Source organism: Alexandromys fortis, unplaced genomic scaffold (assembly GCF_014885135.2).
Source record: "Alexandromys fortis isolate MF-2015 unplaced genomic scaffold, M_Fortis_MF-2015_v1.1 scaffold_27, whole genome shotgun sequence".
Lineage (NCBI taxonomy): Eukaryota > Metazoa > Chordata > Mammalia > Rodentia > Cricetidae > Alexandromys > Alexandromys fortis.
This window is the reverse complement of record NW_026067952.1, coordinates 8,655,754-8,683,579: the sequence shown is the minus strand read 5'-3', so window position 1 is coordinate 8,683,579 and position 27,826 is coordinate 8,655,754. Positions and strand designations below refer to the sequence as shown.

The 27,826-nt window shown below is 50.5% G+C and overlaps 1 protein-coding gene across 1 annotated transcript in view; it reads left to right on the top strand.

The window, feature by feature from the left end:
- Ppp1r16b (protein phosphatase 1 regulatory subunit 16B) overlaps positions 1-27,826 on the top strand; it is an 87,508-nt gene that overhangs the window by 47,963 nt on the left and 11,719 nt on the right. The window contains exons 3-4 of the mRNA XM_050151276.1: positions 20,831-20,901; positions 26,387-26,532. Coding sequence (XP_050007233.1) covers positions 20,831-20,901; positions 26,387-26,532 — 217 coding nt within the window. The remainder of the gene's footprint in view (positions 1-20,830; positions 20,902-26,386; positions 26,533-27,826) is intronic.

Sequence of the window (27,826 nt, the reverse complement as noted above, 5' to 3'; positions counted from 1 at the left end):
ATCCACTACTAAACAAATGCATAACGAACCAACAGTCCTGCTGTCGGCTATTTCCATAACTTATATCCATATGCAAACTTATCTGCATTTTTCATGGTAACTCCAATCCAAATGCTTATCAGCCGATGAATGTTGTATATCCATACAATGGAATATTATTCTACCGTGCAAATAATGAAGTATTGACACATGCTTCAGTCTGAGCTTGGCTTCGTGACAGAAGCCAGACATGAAAGGTCACTTAGTAAATGATTATATTTTAATTTACGTATTTCAAGACTATGAAAATCAGAAAGTAATTAGCAGTGACTTAGGGAGCAGGGAGAGGAAGAGAATGAGGAGTGGTTAGTTAGACAGTTTGCAGTATACAACAATCTCAAGTCACCCAGTGTTTAACAGGCAGAGAGTCACCCCACTGCAAGAGCTGGAAAGTTGTACTTTGAGCATAATCAAGGGGACCATGAGACCTCCTCAGTGTAGAAAGGCCGTTAGTTCCCACTTCCCAGGGTTGTCCTGGCTGGCCTGGGATGGGGAGGGTGAACCGGTGAACCCACAGAGAGCTGGGTTTTGAGCTGTCGACCAGAGGTGGGCGTGTCCTGATGGCATCTCTGACCCAGTTTGAGGTTTTCTGTCAGACTGCAGAAATCGATTTGCTGAAAGATGGTTTCCACTTAATTAGTATGGCCTGCTTCCGGCTGAGAAGACGCTGTTAAATGGGCTAGGTCAGCCGGCAACCGTGTCAGTGGCCTCAGCTCCTGTCCCCAAGGACTGTCTGCCTCTTGGGCTCTGTCCCCTTAGTGAGTCGCTATTCAGAATGGCTTGAGTTTCCACTGTGGGGCAGGAGGCTAACTTTACCTGCTTCCCAGCCCAAGAAATTCAGGGTGGAGCAAGGCAAGCATGAGATGGCCCTGGGCTGTGAGGGACCCACCTGCAAGGCTCCACCAAAGTGTGTATGGCCTCAGCACAGCGCCTGGTACAGACCGAACCCACACCTTGTCCATGTGTCACCTTGCATTCCTAATGCAGCTTCACGGCTGTGGTCACTCACCGGCAGGTCCCAGACTTCAAGTGACAGAGCAGGCTTTGATCTTCAGGGCTCCTGGCTGCTGGTACAATCGTGAGGGTACCATATCTTGCCTGGTTTTCAGAAGCCTGTAAGGTTTGCTTCTTGCTCCTGGTTTTCGAAGGAAGGTGATTATAGGTTGTGGCCCCCCATTGTACAGAGGGGTCCCTCAAGTCTGAATTGCTGTCCTTTTAGCAGAGTGCACATGTGTGGGTCCCACCATTTGCTTGCTGAGCCCTTAGAACTGGGGTCCTGGGATATTCTCGGGAGGGGTGGTTGGGATGCCATAGAAGGTGTTTTGGCCTTAGTGAGTCTACCAACTTTTTCTCACTATGAAAGTGGAGGGTCTGAGGAGGGACCTTCTGTGTCCAAAGTGCAGTGAGTGTCTCTGGTTTTCTTGGAGATGAAACTTATACTTTTTGGTTTTGTTTTGTGTGTGTGTGTGTGTGTGTGTGTGTTTTTTTTTAATGAGACAGGGTTTCACTATTTAGAACTATCTAGCCTGGAACTCTATGTAGATCAGGCTGGCCTGGAACTCATAAACATCCACCTGCCTCTGCCTCCTGATTGCTGGGATAAAAGGTTTGCGCCACTGCTTCCTGGCTCTGCACTTGTTTTTTAAGAAATGTCTAGTCAGTTCAAAGTGATGTTTCTAAAGGGCACAGTACTTGGCTCCTCTGCCTTCCTCAGCCATTCATGTGTAGATACATGGCTGATGAGGCTGAGGGAGGGTGTGGCCCTGGGGATGGGCTGGTTAAAGATCTACCCCTGTACTAAAGACCAGCTTCCTGTGGGTCCAGCCAGGAATTGCCATGGTACATGGTTCACAGCCTGGGCTCTGGAGCGAGACCATTTGAGCTCCAATCCCAGCTCCACCTGGTGACCTCAGAAAGATCATGCTGGCCTCAGTTTCCCTGTTTTGGGAAGGGGTCTACCTGAACTCAGGGAGGCTCTGCTCTAGAGTAATTTTTGACAAAGAGACAGCTTACAAGCCATGTCACCATCTGTCATCAGTAGGCATCTCCCTCCAAAATGGGGCCTGAGTCTGCCACACTGTGACTGATCTCACTCAGGACCGTGGTTAGTGTGGGACTCACGTTGTCTCTGTCCTTGGTGGCTGTGCAGGGTTGTGGTTGGGTACCCATGAGCTCCTGTTTCTCGCCACTGTGGCAGCTTTCCTGTTAACCTGGGGGAACGCCTCACCATCTGTACTTACCCAGACACCCAAAGTTTCAATTTCCCCACATCCTCACCAGCACTTGCGATTGATTAGTCTCCCCTAACCCCTTCCCTCTAGGGTCTCATGTAGTCCAGGCTGGCCTCAAACCTACTGTAGTCCTAAAGAGCTTGAACTGCTGATCCTCCTGCCTCTTCCTCCTTAGTGTGCGTATGGTACCATGCTTGGCTTGTCGCCTTAAAAGGATTACTATAACCATCCTGTGGGTGTACAGGCAGAGTCACTTTGGGTGGTCACCTTTAGGACAGCTGATAGCCTGTAAGTAACTGAGAGGTGACTGGGGACTGGGACAGGCTCTGTGGCAGAGCACCTGTCCAGCATTCAGGAGGCTCTTAGTTTGATCCCGAGCATGGCATTAAAGAAAAAAAAAAGACTAAATGGCGAAGAGACTGACGCCCGTTAGAGCAGACCCCCCCTGGGGAAGTGACATATGAGTGATGTGAGCCCCTGCAGAAAGAGAAGGGTCCAGACATGAAGATAAATGGCACATGTTAGGGCCTGGGGCAGAGAGAGTCCCTGGTGATTCGCTGCTAGTGTGGGAGGCGCGACTCTAGCGGGCAGGGAGCTACAAGGGAACCTAGGATATATGGATGCCAGACCAACTCTCTTGATACCTCTAAACCTCTGAGGGACAGCCAGGCCAGGACAGCGTGGCTTCTGTCAGGATCTTGCTGCATCTCAGACTTGAGAGAGAAGGTTGGAGAGTGAGTGGGTCAGGGCCAGTTGTCTCAGAGAGCCCAGGATACAGTGTGACTCTGATGTTGCTCTTGTCTACCCTAAGGTGCTCTCTGAGGCCCATAGCCGTTATCTTTGGAGCCTTCTCTTCCCAGGCTGGGCCTGGTGTCCCTCTTCACTGCAGAGCTTAGCCCCAGGGCATGGAGTTCACATCTTGTGTCCTGGCTGGCCTCTTGGCTCTAAGAGAACAAGGTGTTCTACTGCAGTGCCCTGGCCCCAGGACATGAATGCACCTAGCCCGGGGCACAGGAAGTAAACTGACCCCACTCCTGAGTTACATAAGGTATCTCTGGAACTTGGCTCCTTTTGAGCTAAAATGGGGAAAGGACACCCAAACAGGCAGTCAGGTGGAACTGGAGAGGAAGGCAGTACCTTTGGGTCACTTCTGGGTCAGTCTGCATCCTGAGCGTTGGTTGATTCATTCAGCAAACCCTGCTGGCATCTGTTCTGCACCTAGACTGCTGGGGGGTTCATGAGCAGTTGTCCACTGAATGTTGACAGGAAGGAAGAGGGGAAGGGGGGAAAGGAAGGAGGAAGGAGGACAGGAAGGAAGGAGGGAGCAAGGGAACCGGGAAGGAGGGGAGGGATGGTAGAAAGAGGGACAGATGAAGGCCAGAGAGGCCTCACCCAGTCTGTAGTTGTGCCCAAAATCAAGTGACCATCTGGCTCAGCTCTGGCCAGTAGAAAAGCGGTATCAGCCTCATATGGAACTTTAAAGTTGGCCTTAGCCAGGCTGTGGGGGAAAGGGAACTGGCGCACAAAGCCAGAGAACGACTGTAAATGACACATGCTACACTGATTTATTTCTGTAGCAAATCTTCAAAGTCCCGCACAGGCTTAATCCCCCAGCCCATCCCTGTGGGGATCATGTTTAGCTAGCACACTGTGGCCCCACAGGGTCTTGGCGATGCTGTGGAGGGTGACAGGTGGTGCACCCTGCTGGCTGAGGGTGCTAGGTCAGGATCAAGGAATATTTATTGTGTGAGGTGTGCGTGAGTGCGTTCATTTACTCATTGGCTTGCCTAATGTCCAGCGGATGTGGTTTGAATGGCTACTGCACTGAGACGGGAAGGGTCTTCCTGGGTGAAGAGGAGGAGGGCCCCTCAGAGGGGACTGGTTAGTGCAGAGGCAGGGCCATTGTCCTCAGACTTGATGGCATGAGATCACCGAGGGCTTCACCTTGAGTGTAGACCCACCTCAAGAGCTCCTGGCTTATGGTTTGGAGTGGGACCCTAGGGTTTGTATTTCTAACAAATTCCCAAATGCTGCTGCTGGTCCAATGACCCCCTTTTAAGAACTAACATGTTAGGGCCTGGAGAGACGCCTCAGCCATTAAGAGCACTTACTGTCCCTGCAAAGGACCCAGGTTCAAGTCCTCGCACACATCGGGGCTAATGCTGTCTGTAACCCCAGTTTTAGGGATCCAGTGTCATCTTCTTATCTCCTCGAACACCAGGCACACACGTGGAACACATGTATGCAGGCAAAACACCCAAAGGCATAAACAAATGATATATGTATGAACTACCGAAGCTAGCCCAGGGCAGGGAGAGGCAGTCACGAACTGCTTTTTATTTAGTATTTATTTATTGGTGCGCATGTGTGTGTGTGCCTGCGTGCATGCATGTGTGTACTATGGTGTGGGTGTCGAGGTCAGGACAGCTTTTAGAAGTCAGTTCTCTTCTTCGACCTTGTAGGCCCTGGGAGTCCAACTCAGGGTGTCAGGCTTGGCAGCAAGTGCCTTTACCCACTGGGACATCTCCCTCCACAGGCGCTGCGATGGGCATTTAGACAGGAGAGAAATATGCCAGGCTTGTGATTTCAGGATCTCTGACAAGTTGCTGACAGCCATTCTCAGGCCAGGCCATAGTGACCCCAAGTTCAGGAGGGTAGGAAGCCTGAGGTATCCTGCTGGAACCAGAAAGACACTGGTGCACAGTGTGGACAACTCAGCCTTGTGGGTGGAGACAAACCCTGAGTCAGCTGGAGGCTTCAGAGAAGAATTCCCCAGTTAAAGGCCACTCGGGAAACTGTGGGCAAGGAGAAAGTCAGGGGTGTCTGGGGCTCTAAGCCCTGCAGGGGTTGCTGGAGTTTCCTGCTAGATAGTAAGTCTGAATAAGTGAATTAGATTCCCTGTGCCTCAGTTTCCCTGCTTAGAAATAGGGATACATCCTACACCTGCTTCTCTCTCCTGCCTCGCTCCTGCCTAACTGAGGTAGATGAAGGGACTAAAGAAGACCATCCCTACATGTGCTAGACATGGGGTTGAGCTTGCAGAAAGTGCTCAATGAATGTGGGTTCTTGTTAGTCACTTCTGTCTCTGCATCTGCCTGTGCTGTGAGTACACGAAGGTTGAGATCTCTGCTATCTTTGTTGCTGGGAACATCTAAATGACCCTCCAAGTTCCAGAGCTCAGGGCATTCTCAGACCCCATCCAAGACCTGCACTTGATTATGCCTGCATCTTGGTTCTTTTTGTCTTTGAGCTAGGGTAGGCTGAGGACAATGGAATTCAGTAGCTCAGGAAACTGCATGCTGCCCCCCCCCATTCTTCCCCTCCCCAGGCTGCAGCAGCACCCCCAGGCTGCTGTGTCTCTTTAGCTGTTTCTGTCTGATAAGAGTGGATTTTTCCACTTCCTGCAGCAGAGATGCCCCGGTTTCCCCTCTGCCCACCAGCTGCCCTGGTTTCTACTCCTGCACAGGCTGAGATGGCTGTCTCAGAGCCACAGGAGGTTGTGTGGCAGGAGGGGAGATGCGTGGGCCAGGGACCCGGGGAGCTGGCAGCAGATTCGATTAGGAGGCCAACTTCTCGGTTCTGATGTGACAAGAAAGCCCAGTCTTTATCAGAAATGGCTTAAACCTAACCCCAGCAAACAAAACCCCCAGCCGGCAAACAGGAAACAGAGGCGGGATAAAAATATCGTCCTCTGCAGCTGCAGCCGAGCCACTAGCTTTCCGAAAACCCTGCTCTTGACAGGAAGTGCGGCTGCTGCAGAGGTGAGAGGCGGCTAAAGGGCCCTGGGGTAGAGAGATGGGTGACAAAGGCGAGGGACAGCAGGGGCCCTCAAACCCAGCTCTCCCTAGCAGGTGAAGAAATAAGGCTGGTCCACCTGTGCCTGCCTGCCTTCCCTCTTGGGTTCATCTGGCACAGGTAGCCAATTTCTCTCCCCCCCCCTACTGGCAACTGGGAGACTATTGTTGTACTTGAGAGCTTAGACCATAACTTGGAAATTATTTTGTTACTCGCGAAGCATCACACTTGGAACCAACCAGGTTCTTCTAAAGGGGCAGAGGAATCTTTTAGAAGCTGGGCAGTGGTGGCACACTCCTTTAATCCCAGCACTCGGGAGGCAGACAGGTGGATCTCTGTGACTTCGAGGCTAGCCTGGTTCCAGGACAGGTTTCAAAGCTATAGAGAAACCTTTTCTCGAAAAATAAAAAATAAAAATAAAAAAAGAAATCTTTTAGGCTGTGTACGCCATGTGGTGTCTCTTCACCCGAGCCCTGCTGCTGGAGCAGAAGAGCCACGGAAGGCAGTGAGAACCTACAGCCCTAGCTCCGGCTAGGTCACCACAGTGGCTTTCACTGACTGCTCATGTGTCACGCAGCACTCTGTCTGATGTGTTCAACCACTTCAAAAGTAGCAACCCGGAACAGGGAGATAGCTCAGTCACTTGCCTTGCAAACAGGAAGACCTGATTTTTTTCACCAGAACCCCCTTAAAAAATGCTAGGCATGGTAGCATGTGCTCATCAGCCTGGCATTGGCAGAGACAGGTAGATCCCTGGAGCTCTCTGGACAGACAACCTAGCTTAATGGGAAAATCCCAGGCCAGCCAGAGATCCTACCTTAACAAAACAAAAGGGATAACAGTTGCGGTTGTCCTGTGGCGAACACACATGTGCAAACAGATAGACACACAAATGGAAGTCATTCTTCATTTTTCCTCTGTTTTATTTCAGACGGGGCTTCCCTGTGTAGGTTCATTGGTCTTGAAGTCACCACATAGCCCAGGCCGACCTCCAACTCCTAGTCCTCTTCCCTAGTCTCTTAAGTGTTCTGCTAAACTCCCTGGGGTCCTCATTCTTAACTTTTCAGTTGGTGCAAGCACAAGTTCCCAGGCCGGGTTGAGTTTGCTATAGCAGTTTGTTGACCCCTGCACTGTACAAACATATTAAGGTTTTGTTACTGTTGTTTTGTTTATCATCGCTGTTGGGTTTCCTGCCCAACACAGAAGTCTCAGCTCTGTCTCCTCCTCCGAGGGATCAGTCAGCGTGAAATGTCGTTTCTACTCTAGCGATGTGTGAGGATGGCCGCTGTCCTCAGCTCTAGTCTAACCTGTGGAGGTTTTTGTCATTCGTCATGAAAATGAAAACTTCTGCCTCTAAAGGGCATCTCCACAGATCTCAAAAATGCTCAGCAAACACTGGCACCCGTAGCACACACGTCACAGAGGACTTGGTGTCTTCATCTTTTCCAGTGATGACTGTGTGGATGTGTGAGACACATGCCGCTTCTCCAGCCGAGACTGCGCTGTGTGTGTCTGTTTGTATTTGAATTCCCCGTCCTCCCATTCTGTGTCAATATCTTCCTAGGCCATTAAAAACCTCTCAGATATCAACTTGGAACATCCCAATGCACGATGTTCCAAACACTGTGGCATCAGTGTCCAATTGTTTAGACATGTAGGTTGCTTCCAAGATGCCTTGATCATAAACAATGTAGGCAAACAGCAGTCAGAGCTGTAAGCAGCTGTTTCTATCCAGCTCTGAACGATTTTCTTTATATTTACATATACGCCTATGCATTTACTTATTATCTGTGGAGTGTGTATAAATACGCCATGGACATGTGGAGGTCAGGGCACAACATTCTTCAATCAGTTTTATCATTCTACCATGTGGGTCCCAGGATCAAACCTGTCATCAGGCTTGGTGGCAAGTTCGCTCATCCACAGATTCATCTTACTGGCCCCATAGCTGGCTGTTCTCTGATCTTGCTACTTTATATTCTTAAAGGTATTATTTTTAATTTTGTGTATTTGTGTGTAGGTATGTACACGTGTGCAAATGCATGCAGAGTCCAGAAGAAAGCATCAAATCCCCCAGAGCTGGGATTTCAGGAGGCTGTGAGCTGCCTTATGTGGCTGCTTGAGACTGACCTTGGGTCCCCTGCTCTTAACAGCCAGGCCATTTCTCTAGTCCCATTCTCTAACCCTTTCTTCAGGGTGTGTGTCTATAACCCTGCTCTTGACCACTCACAGTTTCTGCCTTGCTGTCTTCTGTTGTATGGGCTGACTGTTCAAGTCCCAGAATCTCCTAACTGATAGGACTGATTTCCCCACCTGTGGCCCCAGGCAGCCCTTGATCTGCTTTCTGGTTTATATCTAACTTGGCCTCGTGGAGCACTCTCTCACCTTGTGGTGTCTGTTTTGATCAACCTCAAGTTCATTGCCTTCTTATTTTCCCAGAATTCCATTCTGCATCATAGTAATGTTGCCACCCCCTCCTTCTCCGTGTGTGTGTCCGCCTGTTCTATACTGGAACATCCCTTTATTTTTAGCCCCTCTGTTGTGTTTATGACATTGCTCTTTGTTACCAGCACATGCTGAACGATTTTCCTTCTCGGTAGGCAAATCTCTACTGTCTTTAGAGCAGAGGGGAGGAAAGATTGTTTCATTTATGCTAATATGAACATTTGGATTGGAGGCATCATGTCCCATGCTTTGATGTGTTTGGGTTTCTTTGTTACTTCTTTCTTTTTGTGATTTTAGTGAAGTCTATGGTGTGTGTGTGTGTGTGTGTGTGTATGTGTGAGTTGGCCACCTTAGGCTTTTGCTTGCTTGTTTTATATTTATATATTATGTGTACCAATGTTTTGCCTCCATGTATATATGTGTACATGCCTAGTGCTCACAGGAACTAGAAGGTGTCAGATCCCCCACCGTCATGACCATGTGGGTTCTGTGAATTGAACCTAGTCCTCTGAAAGAACAAGTGACCTTCACTGCTGAGCCAGCTCTCAGGCCCCATCCACCATGTTTTTGAGACAGGGTCCCTCATTGGTCTGGTGCAAACCAGTTTTGACTGGATTGGCTGGCTAGTATGCACCATAGATCTACTTGTCACTGCTTCTCCTGTTTTGAGATTACAACTATATGCTACTATGCTTAGATTTTTAAAAATTAAAATCCCCCCTCTCATGTGTGTGTGTGTGTGGGGGGGGATTCCTTCAAAAGTCAAAAGAGGGCTTCAGGTCCACTGGACCTAGAGTTACAGGCAGCCGTGAGCTACCCCACATGGGTGCTGGCCACCAAACTTGAGCTCCCTGGACATGCAGCAAGTATTCTTGATCACTAGAGTGTCCCCGCAGCCCCAGTGCTTGGCTTGTCCACGTAGGTTTCAAAGGATGAACTCAGGCCTCATGCTGAGACATCCCCTTTGCCAGATTCTGTGCTCTTTATTTTTACCTTTTCTGTAAGTAACAAGGAAGATACAAATCTTGATTTCAATTCCTCGTGTGGTTAACTTTAAATGGTTTTAGAAATTTTATTTCTCAGCCAGACAGGTGGAAGCCCAGGGCGGGATCTGCTTGTGGATCACGTAACACAGTGCTAAATCGGAGATGCAAGGCATAGTTCCCCTGGATGTGTGAACACAATTAAGGTCTAGAAAGAGAGCAAAGAGGGCCTGACTAGTTGTCAAGGGGGACAGCTGAATGGAACCGGAGCCACGACTCCATGTGGACTATGGGAGCTGGAGAAGGGGCTCCCTTCAGGAGCCAGTGGCTTCCTACGCTTAAACCCTGACTCAGACGACTAGAAGAGTAGCAAGTGCTCTTAATCGCCGAGCCATCTCCACAGCCCCAGTGCCTGGCTTTTCCCCCGGGGTTTTGGAGATTGACACTAGTGACAATAGAGTTGGCCAGATGAAAAGCTAGTCTCAACACTTCCTAGCAAAACAAGCTGGGACACATCATGCCAATCCTCTGCTGAATGGGCCGATTGCAGATTCTGTGCTTGGGGCCATGTTGGAGACTGATTGGGGCAACAGCATCTTAGCACGGTGTCTCATGCTCTGAACGTCCTCAGCCTGTGTTAGATGTTGTGATGGTGGCCGAAGGTCGTAGCGGGGATCTATATGTATGTATCTCCTACCTGGAAGGTAGGGGATATTTTTGTCCAGTCCTTGCCTGGAGAAATGAAATAATTGGACCACTTAATAAAAGTCCAGGAGAGATGGAAGGAGACATGGCTTGAGAGATGGGACTGGGAGAGAGAAAGGGAGTAAGGAAAGAGTATTTGCTGTGGGTGCCTCCCGAGATAAGGGAGCTGAGCAAGTGCAGAACCTTGGAGAGTTCCCTGGATGTTGACGGGAGGTTCTGTAGACCGGGCTTGGGGCAGAAAGGTTTCTGCTGAGCAGCTGCTTGGGGGAGGGGGTGGGAATCTGGGGCTGGAATCAGTGAGGAGCTGGCGATGCTGAGGTTGTCTGTGTTCTTGAAGGGACGGGGAAAGCCTCGGGCTTGTGTTGGAGGACTCAGGGCTCCCTCTTGGAGATAAAGTGTTATAGGGAGCGAGATATCTACGGGGGGGGGGGGGTGTCAATGGTTAGAATGTGGGGGGGGTGAAGGGAAAGGAAGAAGGCACAGGCCATACTCACAGCTCTGTTCTGCATGTCTATTGAGTTTCTGGATGCAGTTCTCACACTTAAGGAGATCTGGTGCAGGCTGTCTCACACTTTGCCATTTCCCCTGCTGCCCCACCCAGGGTTTCAGTGAGAATGTCTCTGTCCGAGAAGGATTAGCTGCAAACTTTGCACTCCTGCGTTCTGGAAATCTTCACCTATGCTTTTTTTTTTAAGAGAAAGAAATTGAATTTTATTTGTTCAACTAAGCCAAGTGTTTCTGAGCCCTTAGCCCCACAAGCTAGTTCTCCACATAAGAAAGTGTGGCTCCAAAGTGCACACCTATCATCTGAGCTCTTGGGAGGGGAAGGATTAGTAGTTCAAAGCCAGTTCAGTCTACAAAATGAGTTCAAAACTAGTCTGGGATACAAAGTAAGAGTCTGTTTTAATCAATCAATTGATCGATCACTAGCTAAGATAGACCAGATCACCTCCTACAGGGGCTTTGGATGCTTTCCTTGCACACCCCTGACACTAGGTGTAAGTTCCACGTGGGCAGAGTTATCTGGCAGCCAATATCAATGTCTGTTAATACCCTTTGTTCAGTATAGCCACATATCCTGGATGTGCAAGTTCTAGAAAATAGATTGTAGCTGCCTGCCTGGGGTGGTCCTAGCTATCCTGCCCTAATTATATAGACAGTATCAGAGACTCTAAGAGAGAAACAGCCCTCTTGGCACAAGTCAGGGGATGAAGATTTTCTCTGAGATGGAAGAGTCTGGGTCCTTTTGGGGGTACTACTGACACATAGGGAAGGCAGAATAGCCTAAAAACAGGTTCCAGTCAGTTCTGCAACTTGAGCAGAAGCTACGTGGGCCTTTCTTCTTGCAGGCTCAGTTACTGACTGGGAACCTGAACTGTATTACAGTAGCAAAAGGTGACTCTCCTACCCCATCTGCCTCCAGTATTCCTGCCCTGCCACCTCTAAAGTTGACAACCTAGCAAAGACAAGGACCCATACACAGTACCTTCTAGCATTGTTTCCTAAGGACTGGAGAGAAACAACACACTGGAAAGTCACCTGGCTAGCCCAGGACCCAGAGAGTGGGAGGAGGGAGTGGCAGAGTCCTCACAGAGATGGTGACATTTAAGATGTTGGTACGTGGAGGCTAAGCAATGACTAACAAAGTTAAGGGAAGTTAATAAAGACAAGTTGAGGGAACAGCACCTGAGGAGGCCCAGAGGTGCACAGAGATGGTGAGGCCTGGATGGTCCTAAAAGGGGCCCATGGTGGTTGGTGGGATGATTCTGGGAGAGGTAGATAGAGGCCAGATCGTGGAGGCTCTGGGTGGGGGTGGTGGAGTGTACACTGTGGACTGGGCCTTTCTTGGTCATCTGGGTACAACAATGAGGGGAACGGATGCCACTGAGATCTCACCGAACTCCCAGGCCTGACTTGGAGCCCCCGCCTCTTGTCTTCAAGCCAATGCATGGCTCATATACCATTGAAGGCAGACTTTTTGTAGTGTGTGCTCCTGCGGTCTCTAGTACAAGGCCTTCCACAGCGGTCATTACTGTCTAATTCTGGTTCGTGTTCATCTCCAAGGGAGACTCTGGCCTCCAGCAGTTGCTTCATTCTGCCTCCTGCCCCACAATCCAGCCACAGCCCTGTGCTCCTGCCTGCTCCAGACATCTCCCGACTTGTACCACAGGACCATCATGTAACACGACGTCTTTTCTGTCTAGCTTTTGTGGCCTACCATGATGCTTCAGAATTCCTTTTGCAACAGACTCATATTCCGTCGCCTGGGATTCCATGTATCCCTTCATCGGTTGATGGCCATGCAGGTTATTCATACTTTGGGATTGCTATGAACACTGCTGCTGTAGACATGAGTGTGTAAGTTTGTCTTGTTTGGGATGTTTGAGATAGGCTTTCAGTGTGTAGTCCTTGCTGGCCTGGATATCATGATCCTCCTGAATTCTGGTGTTACTGGCATGTTGCTGCTTCACCTTGTCCACATCTGTGAGTTTCTGTGTGAACACACAAGGTCAGTTCACTGAGAAGAGTTGTTGGGTCACATGGTCACATAGTCATTTGATATTTATTCCAAAACAGCCATACCCTTTCCCCTCCCACCAGTAGCTGGTGAGAGTTGTATTCACCCCATATAATCACAATAATATTTATTGTTCGCTCGTATCTCCTCTTCTCGAACGACTGATGTCTGGGGAGAAAAGGGGCTAGCTTTTGGGCCTAGGGACATGACTCTGAGGGAAGCCAGAATCTTCCAAGTGTAGTAGTTTGAATGTAATTGGTCCCTATAAGTTATAAGGAATGGCCCTGTTAGGAGGCGTGACTTTGTTGGAGTTAGTATGTCACTGTGGTATCTCATTTTGTTGGAGGAAGTGTGTCACTGTGTGGGCAGGCTTTGAGATCTCATATATGCTCAAGCCACACCCAGTGTCTTGGATCATTTCCTGTTGCCTTGGAGTCAAGATGTAGACTTCTCAGCTTCTTTCCATCACCGTGTCTATCTGCATGCCGCCTTGTCCCACCGTGATGATCATGGGCTGAACTTCTGAACTGTAAGCCACCCAGTTAAATGTTTTCCTTTATAAGAGTTGCCATGGGCAGGCTGGAAAGATGGCTCAGAAATTAACAGCTCTGGCTGCTCTTCTAGTGGTTTGAGTTTGATTCCCAGCAACCACATGGTGGCTCACAACCATCTATAATGAGATCTGGTGCCCACTTCTAGTGTGTAGGCACGCATGCAGGCAGGAGACTGTATGCATAATAAATACATAAATCTTTTTAAAATAAAGTTGTCGTGGTCATGGTGCCTCTTCACAGCAGTCGGAGCCCTAAGACATTGGGCTCTTCACCAGGGCTGACTCATCACCCAGGACCCCGGGAAACTGCCAGAAGAGGCTGTACTGAATCTCTCACTGAGAAGCCACCGTTAACACTTGACTGAGTCTCTGCCCTGAGCCTGCGGAAACCATGCTTCCCTGGGAGCGACTATTTCTGGCTATTTCTGCTCCAGGGATGAGCGATGGTGGGTGGGAAGTTGAAACTGCTCAGTGGAGTGATTTTGCAAGCAGAGTGAAATAAAGACTAGGGTATCTTTGCTTTCTGAGTGTCCTGGGCTGTGGGCTGGACCCACTGCAGTCCTGTTGGCATGTGGAGGAAGGGAAACAAGAATGCTTTGGGTAGGGTTTTCCACAGAGGAGGTGTAGTCCCTAAGGGGGACATGCGACAGCCGGAGGAAGGACACCAAGGTGCTTGGAATTAGGGGTTGTGTGGGGTCTGCCCAGGATAAAAAAACAAGAGGATGCACTATGTGTTGGAGCTCCTTGCAAAGCTGCCTCTCCTTTGCCACGTGACCTCAGGCTAAATGTCAGCCTCTGTGCCTGGGGACCTCATTTGCAAATGGTAATAACAAGGCTACGGCAGTGACTGCTGTCATCATTACTGTCTTCTTTCCCAAGTGATGTTCTAGAACACCAAGCGCCGTTGGCAGCAGTTTTAACCTTTCCTTGCACTTTTTTTTTTTTTTTTTTTTTGCCATCTATTCCATGGCTTTAATTTGGTAGTGTTTTGGCACAGTGGTTCAGTGTGCAGGCTTTGGAGCCGAACAAGTCTGGGTTCAACTCCCAAGCCTTGGGATGGCAGAATTGCTTAGAGGGTAGAGGTGCTTGCGATACAAGCCTGACAATCTGAGGTGGACCCCTGGGACCTATGTAAAGGCAGAAGGAGAGGACCAACTTACAGAGTTGTCTTTTGACCTCCACATGCATGTTGTGGTGCATTCATGCCTCCTCCCTTCACACACACACACACACACACACACACACACACACACACACACACACAAATAACAATAACAATGAAAAAGATGATCTTTTCAATAAAGAAGGATCTTTTCAATATTAAGCCTTTTGCTTCTCCCTGCTACACGTAGGTAAATCATCTGACACGCCCAAATCCCAGTCTCAGTTTCCCATCTATAAAAGGTACAGTAGCCATGGGTCCTGTACAAAATGTCCTGACTGGACTTGTGAGGACTGGTTGATGTGATACCTGGAAAACACTCGGTGAGCACAAGGCTCTGCACAGCTGGTTCTGTGTTGCAGGAGATTTGTCCGCTCTGTCCCCCGAAACTGTCAATAAACTGAACCTTGATTCAGAGGATGAAGTCCATGCTCAGATGACCAGAATAAACCACAGAGTTTTTAGAGGACTCAGATGGAGAGAGAGGGGCACAGGGAGGAAGAAAGGGGTCTTAGAAGTTTCGCAGACCATTTTGGATCTTGGAAAAGCATAGAGGAGGGTCAGCTGGGCTTTTTTCCATTGTTTTTTGGATCTACCAGGTCCATACCCTACTATCTGACTCCCAAGCTCTTATTAATAATAGGATAATTTTGATAACTGTTACAGTTCTGAATTACAGAAACAGTGTGTAAGGGCATGGAGTCGGAGAAAGAGAGAGAGAGAAGTATTGTTTCGGGGAGCAGAAATGATACAACCTATCTCCAACTGAAGTAGATATCATGTGAGGCGGGGCTGATGACTGCTGAGGCCAGCCTCCTGGTCCCCTCCCATGGATAAAGGAAGCCAGTGGAAGGGCACTTGCTGTCTGTTGACCCCTAATTGTTGCTTTTTTTGGGGGGGTCATGTCTGTAAGACAACATGAGAAATAATCCCCGGGGCTCAGGGGCAAGCCTCTGTGTGAGGCATGAAGTAGAGGCTCCTGCAGTATGGAAGGGCAGGGTGCCATAGAGAGGTGACTTTTGACTGCAATCTGAAGGACAAAGAAGGATTTGCTGGGCCAGGGTGGAAAGGAAAAGGCTTCAGATGCAGGTGATACCATGAGGAGCCTGGGGCCTGGGAATCCAGCTTTGGTTGCTTTGAAAAATGACAGAAGCCGGGGCAGCAGGATCAGCGAGCAATGGGGGAAGGAACAGGTAGGTGAAGACTGGTTCGTGCAGCACCATGAGGCAGTGGAAAAGAAGCGATGGGGAAGAGGAGATGGTGACCATGAGCATCCCTTTCAAGCCATCTGGTTAGGTCAGATAGCATCAGGTGGGCCTGGACACCCTGGGGAGATGCATCTTGCTCAAGGTCCACCCTCTGTGGGCAGACCCTGCTGTCTCCTCACATGCATCAGTCCTCGGTGCAGGAGCAGGACCCACCCCTGAGCTTGCAGGTCACTCTCCAGCTCGCGGTCAAGCCATGAGTTCTAGGGGACAAGGTGGGTCAGTAGTCAGAGGAAAGCGCAGTCTCGTCTGTGAGGCTTTTTGCCTGCAAAGGCAGCTGCTCCCGGCTTCCTCCGGAGAAGGCCCCCATGCGGCCCTGAGCTGCAGCTGGAGAAGGGAAAGAGCAGATGGTCCTGCTGGCCCAGATTCCAGCCAGATTGCCTGGGAGGTGTGGGTGGAGTGCAGGGGGGTGCCAGGAGCAAGATATGGAGGGGAGGGGAGCAGGAGCCACCTCTTGCCATCTCCTTGGTGTTCTGCCCACTGGGGAACAGGGATGTCCTCCAAGGCCTCTCTGTGGTCTTCAACCTGCCTTTGTTAGAGCTCCCTGGAGAGAGGCTGCTTCTGTCTGGGAGGATGGTTTGAAAGCTTGTGGGTGATTCTCAGTGCCCATGGGAACAGCCCCAGTACCCAGTGCCGAGCCCGGGTAGGACCCAGGTGTAGCTCGCCAGTTACAGTGGTTATTCTCTTAGGAACTGATCACAGTAGTGCTTAGGCCTGCTCTTACTAAATCCTCATAGCACCTTAAAAGAAACCCTCCTTTGCTCCCCACTTTATAGCTAAGGACCTGAAGGCTGAAGGCCACAGCTAAACTTGTACTTGAGAACGGATGGTTCACTCTGATAAACTGATGACCAAGCCTGAAAGCTGGGCAGGGGGCAGCAAGGTGGAACAAGCAGGAGAGAAGCTGGTACTCCTGGCTAGAGGAGAAAGCATGTCCCTTAGACCCCAGTCTGCCTTCCCACGTTGTTCAGGATGTTCCTAGAGTAAGACATGAACCCAGAGAGGTAAATGGAAGATCTCAGATGGTGGAACAGGCCACGTGCAACTTCAAAGCATGCCGTTCACACAGACTATGATGAAAATAATAATCTGGCCTCTGAGTTGGTTGAGACGCGAGCCCTATGTGGGGCCACACTCTGTAGGCCCTTGAAAGCTAAGCCTCTGCAGACCTTGCTGCAGGACATGTCGCAGGCAGTGGGTGCTCCACAGTCTATTGTGATGCTCAGCTCTGCTGCTCTGGGATGAACACAGGGTAAGTGACCCATCACCAGGCTGTGTTTCTTCTGTCCTGCTTGTGGGGATGGGAACCCTGTTGTCTAGGAGGCAGAGGGGTTATCTGATGTTCAGCTGGCCTCAGAAGCATCCCTTCCTCCCCATGGCAACCATCAGCTTGGTTCATGGATCTGAGTAGTAGAACCTTGGCTTCTAATCCCAGCAGCTCAAAAAATAACAACAAAAAAACCACTGAGCAGACAAGCCCAGAGTCCCTCTTCTTGCTGAGCACAGAGAACGGGGAGCTGGCTGTGTGCAGGGTAGTGGGGCTTTGCTCCGGGAGCTGGGCTCAGAGCCAGGCTCTGGCCTCCTAGTGAGAGCTGCCAAGGCAGCCTTGGCTCGTGGGTATTAAGGGTTTCTTAGAGCTGGAGATGATTTGTCCCACTTCTCGGGATGAAAATAACTGCCCGACTTGAGGGTAATTACATGGCTTGGGCTCCCACACAGTGCAGAGAGCCCCCCGATAATGACTGTGCAAATGCTGCTGTTGGCGGCTGATGCCTATTTCCTGCCTCAGAGAGTCTTCTGGACAGGCAGCCTGAGCCATCAGCTACTAGTCAACCTGAATCTGCTCATGTGAGCAGAACCTTCTAGAAACACTTTCCCGACTGGGTCATAATGGCCGCTTCCCTCCTCAGAACTACCTGTTAGGCTCAGGACACCATTGCCAGCCCAGACACAAGCTAGGCCTAGGGTGGTCAGTGGCTGTGTTAGTAATTTCTTATATAACGTCTGACAAAGCCCCTTGGGTTGACTTCCAGGGTGCAGTCCATCGTGGACAATTAGAAGAGCATTGGATTCCCTGGAACTGGAAATATAGATGGCTATGAGCTGCCACAGATGGCTATGAGCTGCCTCTTGGGTGCTGGGAACTGAACCTGGATCCTCTGCAAGGGCGGCAAATGCGTTTTAATCTCTGAGCCATCTCTCCACCCCCAAGACTGTCTTTGAACTGAGCTAGGGAACTGCCAAAGATGTCAAAGTCCTGGAGGAGTTCCCCAGGGTTCACTGTGTGTCAAGCTTTAGGAATAGAGTCATAAACACCAAGTTACATTCCTGCTTTCTTGGGCCTAGTGTTCAGCAGGCAGACAGATATAAAACCTGTAAGTTCCCAGTTATACAGGTGTGGCTGGGATATCATAAGATGCTGGGATCCATGAGTATGTATAGCAAGAAGGGACCAGAGAGTTTGAGTGAGACCTAAGGGATGAGGAATGGGGCACATATGTGTACACATGTATGTGTGTATGTATACCATTGCACATGTGCTCACATGCATGTTAGGGAGGTGCCTAGATTATGGTGCATAGATGCATGCATGCATGCCTGAATTGGTGGATATATGCAAGGATGCAGAGGTAGTTGAGTCTTCCAGGCAACCAGAATAGGATATGCAGGAGCACAGCGGTCAGATGAAGAGCGGTTATTGTAGCTGACACGAACTACTGTTGCAGAAAATGTTAGGAGTTCAAGAAATGGAGGTAGAGAGGCAGATGGGCAGGATTAACTCATAAGCCCTTCGCTGCACAGCTTGGAGAGGAGCAAGTCTCCAAACCACAATATGAATGGCGTCCCGTGAAATTGGGCAAGGCAGTGACCTGAAGCAGAGATTTTATCATGCAAACCTTGTATCCAAGGCAGGACTTGAGGATGCTAGTTTCAGAGCAGTGGGGGAGGAAAGACAGAGAAAGGCTTGAGCATTTTGTGATGAAACGGTTTTCCATTTGCAATGCCTGAAAGCAGCGCTGTCCCCTAGAACTTTCTAGGAAGATAGGCACGCATGACTTCTATTCTTTCTACTTTGTACCCCATGTGGCTGCTGAGCAGAGTGATGGACACTGGGTTCTATGTGCTTGTTAGTTCCTATTGAAATAGCCGCCATGGCCTGATGTAGCTCATGGCTCCATAGAGGGCAGTGCAGCTGAAGGATCCCTCTGGGACCAGGAGTCCTGTCACACCTGTGCAGTGATTCTTGGGCGAGTCTGCTGGAGACATTTTCTTGCTGGGTTGAGGCCTCCACTTCCCCTTCACACAGGCCTCTCTGTCCATGCTGAGGTCAGAGTGCAGTGGGCTGTGGTCTAGGCACAGGGTCTTTGAGGATGGAGCTAAGTGGCTACCTTACCCCCTACTCCTTGAAGACTGCCCTGGTGTCTATCCCTGTCTTTTTCCTGGCACCTCTGAGGCTCTTGATTGACGGTTGTCCTACAGAATGCCACAGCTTTCTCCTAAACATGCTCCCTCCTCCAGAGGCGCATTATTGAGGAGACTTCCTTAGCCCTGCTGGCTGCATGAGCCACTTACTGGTGACACTGGCTTCCTTAGGTATTTGGTATGTGGCCTTGTCTCATTGCTACTATGGGGGGAGGAGGTTCAGCAGGGCATGGCCAGCCTGTGCCTCTCTCTTGCAGGGTCTCATGCCCCTTCTTCATTAGCATCATGACAGTGACCTTTCCCGTAAAGCAGTGTGCATACACAGCTCATCTATGTGAGCTGCCCCTTGTCTGGCCCTCTGGCCCAGAATCACCATTTCCTACTCACTTCCACCAGGGAAGCTTTGTCCAGGGAGGAGCTGGGGCAGCCCTGCTGGCTAGGGCCATTTAGTGTTTTAGAAAGCCTAGAAGAGAGAGCTGTGGACCCCAGTGGACTCTGCTGTTCACCTCATGAGCAGCTTCTTCTGCGGAGAGAGACATAGCTGAAGCCTGGAATGAGGGAATCCCTCTGTGCTAAGCAGGGTGAAGCCCCCATTGCTGAGCCCGGGAAGCAGCCGCAGACAGACAGACAGACAGACAGACAGGCCAGCCTCTCCTTTTTATCCTTTGCACATGGCTTCTAGCTGATATTGAGATCCTGGGTGAGACAAGACAAAGACAAAGGACACTGAGGGGAGGGGAGAGGGGCTCCCTAATACCATGTGTATACTCTGGTTTTCCTCACTCCCCAGACCCACCCACCACCTCTGGGCACACACAAATACATACATATACACATGCATGTGATGGGCATATGGGCACCTAAAGTCTAGGACAGAGATAGTAAAACCTCTACCATCCCCCCCCCCAAGGCTCAGTAGAGCCAAAGAAGGCATTTGACACCCCATTGGCAAGCCATCAAGGGTGGAGGCAGGATACAGCTATGGTAATAAAACCAGGCATAGCCAGAGATACCTACAAACCATGAGCTGGCCAGTATGCTGAGTCCCTGACATAGCTTACTTGATGCCATATAATCCCGTGTGAGGTAGAGTCAGCATCATTTCCATGTACAGGAGAGGAACGTATGTTGACCATGCTTGCCCTGTCAGGAACCAGGGTATGGCTTTGGGGACAAAAAAGTGTTCCATATTGACAACCCATGCCAACTTCTCATCTCAGCCAGGGGTAGTATACCCCCTGTGGTCCAGCTCTTCTGGATGGAAGCTGAGAATTGTGAATCTGAGAGCTCCTTGGGCTGCATAGCAAGTTCCAGACTAGCCTGGGCTATTTAGCAAGACTTTCTCTCAAAACAACAACAACAAAAAGGCCACAGATGTAGCTCTGTGGTAGAGTATTTGCTTAGCATGCATGAGGCCTCATCTCCAGCACTGCCAAGAACAAAGCCCCCAACAGCTCAGATCAGTGACTGGCCCAGAGGAAGACATGACAGTCGTCAGCCCTTGTATGTGTGACCCAGGATTAGACAGGCAACCGAAGACCTAGGTTCTGTGCCAGTTTACTCATCTGTGAAATGGGAACACCGTTGACATCCTGTTATCCTTCTGTTGGGAGTAAACAAGACCATTTGTGTTGGGGTCTAGGGGAGGGCGTCTTGCTGGGTTCCCACATATGTGTGACAGGAACCTTACTCCTGTCCCTTCCTCTTGCAGTACGCTACTTCCTGAAGAACAAGGTCAGCCCTGATTTGTGTAACGAGGATGGCCTCACAGCCTTGCACCAGGTAAGTAGGCCATTCTGGGGTCCCCTGGCCTCTCTGCTCCCTGGTAACTGGTGCCCCAAATCCTCAGGGAAGAGGGGACAATGAGAGAAGGGCACAGAGAACCCAGCTGAAAGGCTTTTGTCCTTTGGGGATGTGTGTGTCTGTCACAAACAGGCCCTTAGAGCCTCTGGTGCACGTACACACGTGTACAGAGACAGGCTCTGAGGACAGGGGTTCTTTGTTCTCTGTGTCCTCACCGCCAGCAGAGAAAATTTGTGTCGAAGTTGAAAATTGACAAAGTGCATTCACAGCCACCAGGACATCCCACTCACCCCGAGGACAAAGCTGAGTGACTTCTGTTGTTTAAGGTCACGTGGCCAAGACCTTTGGCCAGGAAGCACGTGCTATCAAATGCATGGAGTGTGATGACAGCTCTCCCTGGCTGGCCCCACCCACATGGAAGCTTTGCCTTCCATGGCCTCCTAACTGGCCCCAATGTTCAGCTGAGTCCTGCCATAATTGCTTCTCCAAAGGCTGAAAGTTTGGAGTTCTCTAGTATCTTCTTCCTAACCCTGAGGGAAAAGGACAAACCTTGGCTATTCTGCACAAGACCTTTAGGGCCTGCCCTGTCCTGTCTCTGCCCCTCCCCTAGCTCCCAGGCCGGGTCACTGCCTTGTCTCACACTGTGGTCTCCTTCCCACCATTTGTTTTACGTTGCTCTGTGTGTTCACTTATTAGCTCTTGTCCCCACAGAGAGCTTAAGAGCTGGGTGGTGACAAGCACTCTAGTCTTCCACGTGACCACTGTTAGGACTCAGGCTTATGCTGATCCTTGTCACCTGGCAGGATGAACCCAGGCAGTATCCTGGCCAGCTCAGGGTCCTGTGGCTGCTATGCCACTATGTATGTACGCAGGGGCAAAAGGTCTCTGTAAGAGACAATCTCCACCCATTCCCGCTCTCTTTTTCCCACTGCTCTTCTGAAGAGGCAGGCTGGTCCTTGCCTCTTCTTTCTCTCTGTATCTCTCTCTCTCCCCTCCACCACCCCCTTTATCTGAATAAACTCCCACACAAGCTCTGCCTGCATGGCGTGTCTATCCCTCACCTCCCGTGGACTCTCACCCACTGTGTGGCCCCTTGGCCCACCAAAGTCCCTCTCTGCTGTTTTACAACAATCCCTTCTCTCTAATCATTTGGCATTAGGGTGGCACTCTGAGGTCACCTCACCAGCCTGCCTCTTCTATCTGTTCCTGTGCTCATGAACAGTAGGTACTTAACATGTGCACGTTGAAGTCGGTGAATGGCCGCACTGAAGCTTCCCTGGGCCGTCACCGGAGTTTGTGAGCAGATAGATAACTTGTGTGCAGCCTGGTGGGGAGCAGTCAGGCAATGGGAGCTCCATGGACATAGACAAGCCACACATTCTCTGCCCGTAAGATGCTGGGACAAGGTCTTGCCCACAGCCTTCAGCTCTGAGCCTAAGGGCTGTCTGCATGGGCTCTTCATCCTCACTGTCCTCCAGGGCCTCCGGCACCCCCACTTAAGCCATTGGCTCTGTGGCCTCATGGAAATCACCCAAACCCCAGCTTCATTCACTCTGGAATGCTGAGGCTGCTCCACGGGCAAGACCCCCAGTCCACCCCAGATCTGAGACCTGGAAGGCAACTTCTGAGGCTGGGCAGCATTAGCTAGGGGCATAAGGATAGGATGGCTGTCAGGATAGAGTCAGATGTGAGGCCTGGAACTGTCATTCACTAGCCTGTGACCTTGGACAAGTTCCTTAAGCTCTCTGTGCCTTGGTTTCCTCACCTGTGAGAAAAAAGAAAAAAAAAACAGTATCCATCCCTTTGTGTCATAGAGAGGATGAAATGATCACCTGGGAAACCCTCTGTGAGCAGCACAGAATATGCATTCATTGGGATGGGAGAGAAGGTGCTGCTGCTAAGAGCACATACTGCTCTTGCAGAGGACCCAAGTTCAGTTCCCAGGTTGTTTCAGACTTAAAACCACCTGTAGGTAACTCCAGTCCGGGTGATCTGGCTCCCTCTGCTGGCCTCCACGAGCTCCTACATGCATATATGCACATACCTACACATACACATAATTAAAGATTTTGAATGATTTTTTAAGAGATTTGAGTTATGATTACAGTTTATCACGTGGCTACCTCAGTGGTCTATCTCATTTTGATCCTCATAGCGACCCTCTAAAACACTGGTGTTTCCATTTTACATCTCAAAAGACTGAGGCTCAGGTGCAGCCCTATTCTATAGTAGAACTTTCCACAAAGATGGGAATGAATGTTCCATGTGTCTGCGTGGACACAGAGTTATGTGACTAATGCGACAAGAATTGGATTCTAACTCTTATTTAATTTTAGTGAATTTAAATACAGATTGGCTGTGTTAGATGTGAAATCTCTGGGCTCTAAGTCAAACAGTGAATCGTGGCTGAGCGAGGGTTAACAGCAGCAGCTTTGACTCTCTGGATACAGTGGTCAGCAGAGTCTCAGGGGCTTCCTCTAGGTGCTGTTCTTGCCTCCGTGAACTTCTTTTGTGGGGCCCTCCCTTGGGCTTGGGGTTCCTTCCATTTCTCAACACTCCACCTCCTCTTCTTCCTGTTGATCCACACGACTTCCTCAGGTCTGGCTTCTCCTGGGGGCCACTGGGCCTCTGAGTGTGTCAGGAGGGAAAACCTCTCCAGGGTCTGAGCCTAACTGAAGAACTTACCCCAACTCTATCACCACCCCACACTTGCCTCGGGCTCCATTGTGGGACGGTCCTTAGTAGGAGCCCCCCCCCCCGCCCCGCTGGCCCATAGACTCTCATTCTCGCTCATCCAGCAATTCCTCTTTGCTCACCTACTCCTGTGTCCGATGCTCTGCTGGAGACAGAGAGTTAGGACATGTCTGTGCTTACAGACTGTGTGGTGTGATGTGGCCACAGGCACAGAAACACACAGCCGAGGTAACACAGTGTGGTCAGCGTTCACACGGGGGGGGGGGAGCAGAGGTCTCTAGACAGCTTGCAGCTGGGGGGCTGGTAGCTTGCCTCAGAGGAGAACCGAGACACGCTCCGAAGAGGAAGGACACCTGCACTCGGGCTTGAAGTAAGAGTTTGCATGTATGAGTGTGAGAAAGAATTTTCCAGAAAGAAAAGGAACAGCATGAGAGCAGGGGCAGCACCCACAGAGGCATGAGGGAACAGCCCACCCTTTCCCGTGTGACTTGGAGGGAGTAGTTAGAAAGCATAGCAGGAGGCAGGACTGGCCGGGCTGAGAACAGGACCTTTGGTTGATTTTATTATTGTGTGGGCACCTTGTGTTTTTATTCATTTAAAGTTTGTAGGCTCTTACTGTGCAGCCGAGGCTAGTCTCGAACTAACGATCCCTAGTACTGAGATAATTGGGTGTTGCTGGATTGCAAACGTAAGCGCATCTATTTCTTACCCTGTGGGTGGCTTTCTGCTTCTCCGGGCCAGTGTTGGGGAGAGGACCCTCAGGCCCATTTGGAGGGTTAAATGCTGCAGTGAACGGCCAAAGCGAATCCTAGTGCCCGACTCTACTAGGTCTTCCGAAAGTATCGGCTACTTCTGTTGACAAGGAGGTGGCATGCTGGGATGGCCCAGCTGTGCATTGCTGTTGTCTGCAACAGGGAAGGCTGGCGCACCCGCAGAGCCTCCCAAGGCTAGCCAAGGAGAGCAGGTCTGCTTCTCTTGGACGTGGGGAAGCTTCTGAGGTTTGCAGATGTCAAGCTGCAAGGCTAGATACAGTGAAGCAGAGGGCATCTGGAGGTAGAACTGAGGCATTACGCCCTGGGCATCCTGGGTGGCAGGGATGGGGACAAACACTTGGAAGACAAACACTCAGCTGGCTCTGTATTGGAAGAGAAGAGGCAGGAGGAGTCAGGTGCCACTGCAGGTGCCACTTCCCACTGTGGCTCTATAGTGACTACAGAGCCTGCTTCCCCGCACCCGTTCTCCCCCTCCCCCTTCCACACCACTCGGCATGTGCGCCCCTGCGCCAGCTCTAGGGTCGGTCTCACACGACTCCATAGCTCTGGGTATGCAATCAATCTACTGGTCCTCCTGTCTCCTTCCTACAGAGGGGTGCCCACGCAGGCCTTTCTTTCTTACCTATGCCTGGCCCCAGTGCCTGTGTCTCCCTCTACTGTCTCTGTTCTGCCACTGCATGGTTTGCCCTCCTAAGACAGTACAGCCCCATGGACTGTGCCTTTCTTTCCCTGTCTGTCCAGAAAAGCACCTTTGGAGCCAGACATGCTAGACCAGCTGGCAGAAAGCACTGGCTCTCTGGCACCATCTGTGCACACGGCTGCTCCTTTCCTGCGTGCTCTTCTGGCGTAGCATCCTGGCTGGCGATGCTGGGAGCTGTGGTGGTGTCCCACTCCACAACCATCTGGGGTCATGAGCTCACATGGATGCCGCCGATGCTTCTGCTGGTCTCCATGCTCTTCTTCGTGTGTTCATGCATTTACTTACGCTGGCCAGGACACCGCCATCTTTAAACTCGGTGACTTCAAAATAGCTTCTTTCTGTCCCTCCCAACGTGCGTGCGCACACACGGACACACACAGATACATAGACACAGACACACACACTGTCCCCCACATGGAACCAGAAGAGTGAAATGTATTTTGGTTTTGTTTTTTTTTAATAAACAAGTCAGGTTGTGCTAGTTTTATGAGTGCAGCTCACCCCTGTCCCCCGTTGCTCTGAAGACCAAACCTGGCTTACTTGGACAGGCGGGTGAGCTCATGTCTCCCAATACACCACAGAGTGACCACTGACACCATCCTCAGTCCCCACCTCTATTCTCCCTGAGTGAGGCTGTGTCCCTTGGGGAATCCTTCACTCCTTGTCCCTGGGACCTGCGTTCTCTGGGGGAGCTGCAGAATTGGACCCTCCTACCTCACTTAGGCTCACCCACCTGTGCCCACAACTCCATCCAGTCTATCTCCTTGAAGTGACCATGCCAGGACCCCCAGCACCTGCTGGGAGGAGTCTTGGTCACTTGGGAATCTCTGCAGGGTTTGCAGTCCCAGGCCAGATTAAAAGTTTCAAACAACCATGCAGGGTGATGGAGGGTGTGGGCCGGGACCCAAACACACCCGAGCAATCCTGCTTGAGCTGAGGGGGTGATTTAAGAGTTCCCCTTAGGATGCTGCCTGGAGAAAGCCGTCTGGGATCTTAAAAGCTCATTCAAGTTGAATGCAGCTCCACTGACACTCATAAAAACCCTTGATAGCCGACTGGGACTGTTTGCAGAGGTTGTCTTATCTTGCACGTTATCAGCTTCTCTTCTACTCAACAAGGAGGCTGATTCTAAGAGGCAGAGTGCCTTTCCCAAAGGAACAAAGCTGGATTCGAACTCAGGCTGTCTGTCTCCACTGTCCTTCTCATGGTCTGTTGTGGGGAGCGTGGTGTGTCCCCACCAGGGCCCTGGACCACGCCTGGCCTCTCTCTGCCGCCTCCGTGTCCCCCCCCCCCCCAGTGCTGCATTGACAACTTTGAAGAAATCGTCAAGCTGCTGCTTTCCCATGGTGCAAACGTGAACGCCAAGGACAACGAGCTGTGGACTCCCCTGCACGCTGCAGCCACCTGCGGCCACATCAACCTGGTGAAGATCCTCGTTCAGTAGTACGTGCCCCTCCCTCCTCGGGGCAGCCTGCCCTCCCCCTCCACAGATGGCCTTTTCCACGTGCCTTAGTCTTCCTTCCTTCCCTCCTTCATGCCTTTCCATTCCCCCTCCATCTCCCCTCCCCCCCCCCATCAATTTCCTTCTCTCTGTCTTCCTCCCCAAAGTCCCCTTCTCTGTGTGTTCCCTGTTTTAAAGGGATTTATTTACTGCTTTCCCAGTTCCCCTTCCATTTCACATGTTGACCGATCGATCTTGGGCCCATGGGACAGGAAAACAAGACCAGTGGGTGGGGTCCCAGAGACTGACAGTATCTGAGCGCAGGGAGTCAGGAGAAGGGGTGAAGAGCAGGCAACCATCACACAGGTACTGGCAGAGCGTCAGAGACCCACTAGGTGCCTCCCAGGAGGGCCCTGAGGTCGGAGTGGTGCCAACCTGGCTTCATGTACTTTCCTGCTGGTCTGTATTGGAAGTAGCTGAGGCATGCGTGTACAATACACGTTCCCAGGCTCCCTGTATTCTTTAGGGGTAGTGGGAAGAATGCATGGGGCTGCATTTAATTTTTCTGCCATGGAGTGCCCCATAGTCACACCTGGATACTGCTCCAGTCTCTGCCACTGCGGTCGAAACAGAACACAGCTTAGGGGAGAAAGGGTCTATTTATTCAGTGACTGACAGTACTGGTTTCAGTCCCTCATTGTTGGGAAATCAAGGCAAGAACTTGAAGCAGCTAGTCACGCAGCCAAGGGCAGAGAGAAATGGCTGTACATATTGCTTAGCACTCAGTTAGCTTTCTCTACTCCTATGTGATCCAGGGCCCCAAACCCAGAAATGATACTGCTCATTTTTTTTAAAAGATTTATTTATTTATTTGTTATGTATACAACATTCTGCCTGCATATATGTCCGCACGCCAGAAAAGGGCGCCAGATCACATTACAGATGGTTGTGAGCCACCATATGGTTGCTGGGAATTGAACTCAAGACCTCTGGAAGAGCAGCCAGTGTCTCTTAACTGCTGAGCCATCTCTCCAGCCCCTGCTGCTCACTTTTAAACTGGGTATTTCCACATAATTAAAGCAATCAAGGCACTCCCCCTTAGACATACCTACAGATCAACCCAATCTAGCTAAGGCTTTATTGAGATTCTTCCCAGGCAATTTTCGGTCATGTCAGATTAGAATTACCCATCAGGCTCTATTGGCCTGGAGGGTGAGTTCTTCCATGGGGCCCCAAGGCTCTATTCTGCCCATGTCCTGGTCAGCTCTTTGGATAAGGGACTGAAGAGGATGATAT